This window comes from Lactuca saligna, chromosome 9 (assembly GCF_052625555.1).
Source record: "Lactuca saligna cultivar CGN05327 chromosome 9, ASM5262555v1, whole genome shotgun sequence".
Lineage (NCBI taxonomy): Eukaryota > Viridiplantae > Streptophyta > Magnoliopsida > Asterales > Asteraceae > Lactuca > Lactuca saligna.
This window is the reverse complement of record NC_136425.1, coordinates 179,402,227-179,406,161: the sequence shown is the minus strand read 5'-3', so window position 1 is coordinate 179,406,161 and position 3,935 is coordinate 179,402,227. Positions and strand designations below refer to the sequence as shown.

The 3,935-nt window shown below is 36.3% G+C and overlaps 1 protein-coding gene across 1 annotated transcript; it reads left to right on the top strand.

Annotated features, from left to right (window-relative positions):
- Positions 1-531: 531 nt before the first annotated feature.
- Positions 532-2,110, top strand: LOC145017395 (DNA-directed RNA polymerases II, IV and V subunit 3-like). The gene is made up of 3 exons (XM_078975433.1): positions 532-1,092; positions 1,400-1,637; positions 1,713-2,110. The coding sequence occupies exons 1-3, from the start codon at positions 641-643 to the stop codon at positions 1,983-1,985; spliced, it is 963 nt and encodes a 320-aa protein (XP_078831559.1). The 5' UTR covers positions 532-640; the 3' UTR covers positions 1,986-2,110.
- Positions 2,111-3,935: the final 1,825 nt, after the last annotated feature.

The window sequence follows — 3,935 nt, the reverse complement described above, 5'->3', positions numbered from 1 at the left end:
TCTTACCTTCCTACCAAAAAATTTTTCTTACCAGATCTATATCCTATATATAAATACTTATAAAAGATAGAAAATAAATGTAAAAATAGCAATTTAGTCATTTCAACTTTTAGATGGACCAAAACAACATACAAACATACTAAAAAAGATCACTAATTCAGAAGATTAGATTGATAAATCTTAGTTATCATGGTACAACGAATGAAAATGCAAACGGACAATAAGTTGTGTCGCTAAACCTTTTTGTATGGTAAAACTAATTATTTTGAAAACTACATCTATAGATCTAGGGGATATAACATTGTTATGTATGATCCGTTGTATTCTATTAAGAAGTTTTACCACATCCGACGCAAGGAAACCAAACATATCAAATACAAATGGTATAAACACGTGTTGATTTTTCATGCTTGATTTCTCATTTTTGGATAGATGACCACCAATCCAAATATTTTTATAGTTTTAACCATTTTCAAGAAAAAAAATGCATACTATATTGGACTAGTTTTATCTCAAATTTATTAAGGGCCAAATTATAATTTGACGCATATGACACTGGTTCTATAGGCAACGGGAAGAGGGTTTTACAGAGAACCAGGGTTTTCAAACCCTAGAGAGAGAAACAAAAGAGTGAACGAAAATGGAAGGAGCTTCATACCAGAGATTCCCCAAGGTGAAAATCCGTGAACTGAAAGATGACTACGCCAAATTTGAGCTCCGGGAAACCGACGCCAGCATGGCCAATGCACTCCGCCGTGTCATGATTGCCGAGGTTCCGACCATCGCCATCGATCTTGTTGAAATCGAAGTCAACTCTTCTGTTCTCAATGACGAGTTCATCGCACATCGTCTTGGCCTTATCCCGCTCACAAGCGAGCGTGCCATGAGCATGCGCTTCTCCCGCGACTGCGATGCCTGTGACGGTGATGGCCAATGCGAGTTCTGTTCTGTTGAGTTTCATCTGAGAGCTAAGTGTATAAATGATCAAACCCTAGATGTTACGAGTAAAGATCTTTACAGCTCCGACCATACCGTTGTGCCTGTTGATTTCTCCGACACCAGCTCTGGCTTCGACAATCCTGAAGATCAGAGGTCTGTTTCTCTCTATTCATCTATATTTTACATGGAATTTCTTCTTTTCAAAACTTCATTACCATTTCTTCAGCTTCAATTGGCTATAGTTAGGGATTTTATATCGAAATTACGAACTTGATTACTGTCAACGGATTTCATGTTAGACTAGATCTGATTTCACCAAGATAAGTTAACCCTAATTCCCTAACCATGTCTCTATTTGTATCTTCAGCCAGTGAACTGTTTCATTTGATGAAATGGTAGCAGTGACTGCAATTCTCTGTGTATTTTAGCAAAAGTTAACCTTACTTTTCTTTGTGTTTAGGGGGATCACAATTGTAAAACTGAGAAAAGGTCAAGAACTGAGGCTAAGGGCAATAGCTAGAAAGGGAATCGGAAAAGATCATGCAAAATGGTCACCAGCTGCAACTGTAACTTTCATGTATGAGCCTGAAATCCACATCAATGAAGAAATGATGGAAACTTTATCACTTGAGGAAAAAACAAGTGTAGTTGAAAGCAGCCCCACAAAAGTCTTTGGCATAAATCCCCACACACAGCAGGTTTCTTAAATCTTTATTATATCAAAACACAAACTTGTTACACTTTATTGTTGATATTGTGATTGATTAATGAAGGTGGAGGTGGTGGATCCTGAAGCATACACGTATGATGATGAGGTGTTGAAGAAAGTGGAAGCCATGGGGAAACCAGGGCTTGTTGAGATTTATGCAAAAGAAGATAGTTTTATATTTACAGTGGAGTCAACGGGTGCAGTCAAAGCATCTCAATTGGTGTTGAATGCCATTGAAGTTCTGAAGCAGAAGCTTGATGCGGTTCGTTTGTCTGAAGATACGGTTGAAGCTGATGACCAGTTTGGTGAATTGGGTGCTCATATGCGAGGAGGATAGGATTAGGATGACTTCTGTCCATTCTGTTTAAAATGACTAAATTGCCCTTGCTTTTTTCTCTTTGTTTGGAATTTGGAATATGATGTTTTCTGTTAAAAGATCCAAGGGGGTATTAGTAGTTTTAACTGCTGTGATTTCAACCGAGTATCAATTGGTGTTTGATGTTTAGTTAAAAATATCACATAAAGGACAGGTCAAAATAGTAATTTCATATCCATGATGTTTGAATATAAGCAACAAAATGAAAACCAGAGGTTTCTATCTCTCTGTTTAACAGAACTGTGATGATAATCAAGAGGTTATAATTGACTAAGTGGGTGTTTGGGAGAATGTTAATAGCGTTTGGGAGTATGTCATTGAATGTTAACAATAATTGCAAGTTGAATTTTCATTTGGGTGTAACATATACTTAGGTTGATTAATTTGGTGGCTAGAAAATTCACGTGGTGTATAATTAAATCAAGTTATCTTACGAATATTCGGCAATCGACGTTGTTGTCTATATAAATGATTATGACGGGTTAAACAACTATTTATATAATTTCCTTATGTCTATCCGTTGCAAGTTGAATTTTCATTTGGGTATATCATATGTATGTTCATTATTGATAACTGTTGGTTAACATATGGTGGAAGAGGATGGGCACCTAAAAGCAATCTAATTTCAACAATGATGGTTTCTTATATCGGTCATTGGTCCTTTTAAGTATGTTAACCAACATATGTGTAAGAATGTTATCAATAAGGAACATACATATGATATTATTGCAAATGGGATTGCCGATGGAGATGCTATCCTTTTGGCCAATGATGCTAGACCATCTTTATCTCGATCTCTATTAAGTAAGAATTATGAATATTGTAAAAGGTATATCAGACAAGGAGAATATTGTTGGTGGATCAATGAATGAAGACATCTTAGTGAATGAACTTGATGTGAAGAATGAAAGGGGTAAAAGTTATGGACATATAAATGATTTTTTGGTGTATGCATCCCTCGTTGCCTAACCCAAAACCTACTAGCAAGCCTAGACTAACACTGTTGTACAAGCCTACGACACACATTTCATTTTGTCCATTGTTTACAAAGAAAAGAAAATCGGAGCTAGTGTTAGGGTTAAAATGCATTGAATAAGGTTTCAATATAAAACAACAAAGTGTTAGGGTATCGATGTTTTATGGTGGAAATCTGGATTCCCAGTGGATCATGTAAACTTGCTTTCGGAACTGATATTTTTAGTTTATGCTCGAGTTACAAGAAATTCAGTTTAGGATAAACCAAAAGAACGCTTCTGAATCTAGGCTCGGAAATGTAAGTTAAATTGCCAGAAGAATTCTAAATTCGTCAGAAAACAAGAAGAACAGAGAAGGGGTATGATGGCTCAAAGAGAATAGCCGTACTTATACATGACAATTTTGGGTTGCATTTTTTAGGGTTGTCATCTTTTGAATTAGTCATGTAAACCCAAAAATAATGGCATGATCGATGGTTTCCAAAACTGATGAGATTTTCCAATATTTCCATATTCACCCATTAGAATTCAGATTTTCCACCACCATGGGCTCTGCCCCTTGGACCTCGCTAGGGGTGTTGCCCCTAGGACCCTCCAAGGGGGAGTAGTCGCCTTGACTCCCAACTTTTTTGGTAGCAGATTATAATTCAATCTTATATATGCGTGTGTACTCTGCACACTCTGACATATAACGTATAGCACAAATTATAAACATCTTAGCTCACATATTAGTTCCATTTATACAAAATGTCTGGTGAAACTAAAATCACCAACAAAAAGTCATGCAACTATATTTTCAAAAATATGAATGGTGTATGGAGGTTGTCAAAATCAAAGATATCGACTTTCTTCAAGTTCAAGTATCTGAGAATAGATACATTTGTTCAACAATACAAATCCATCCCAATCATCGGCAAACAAATAAGTGAGTGTTGGG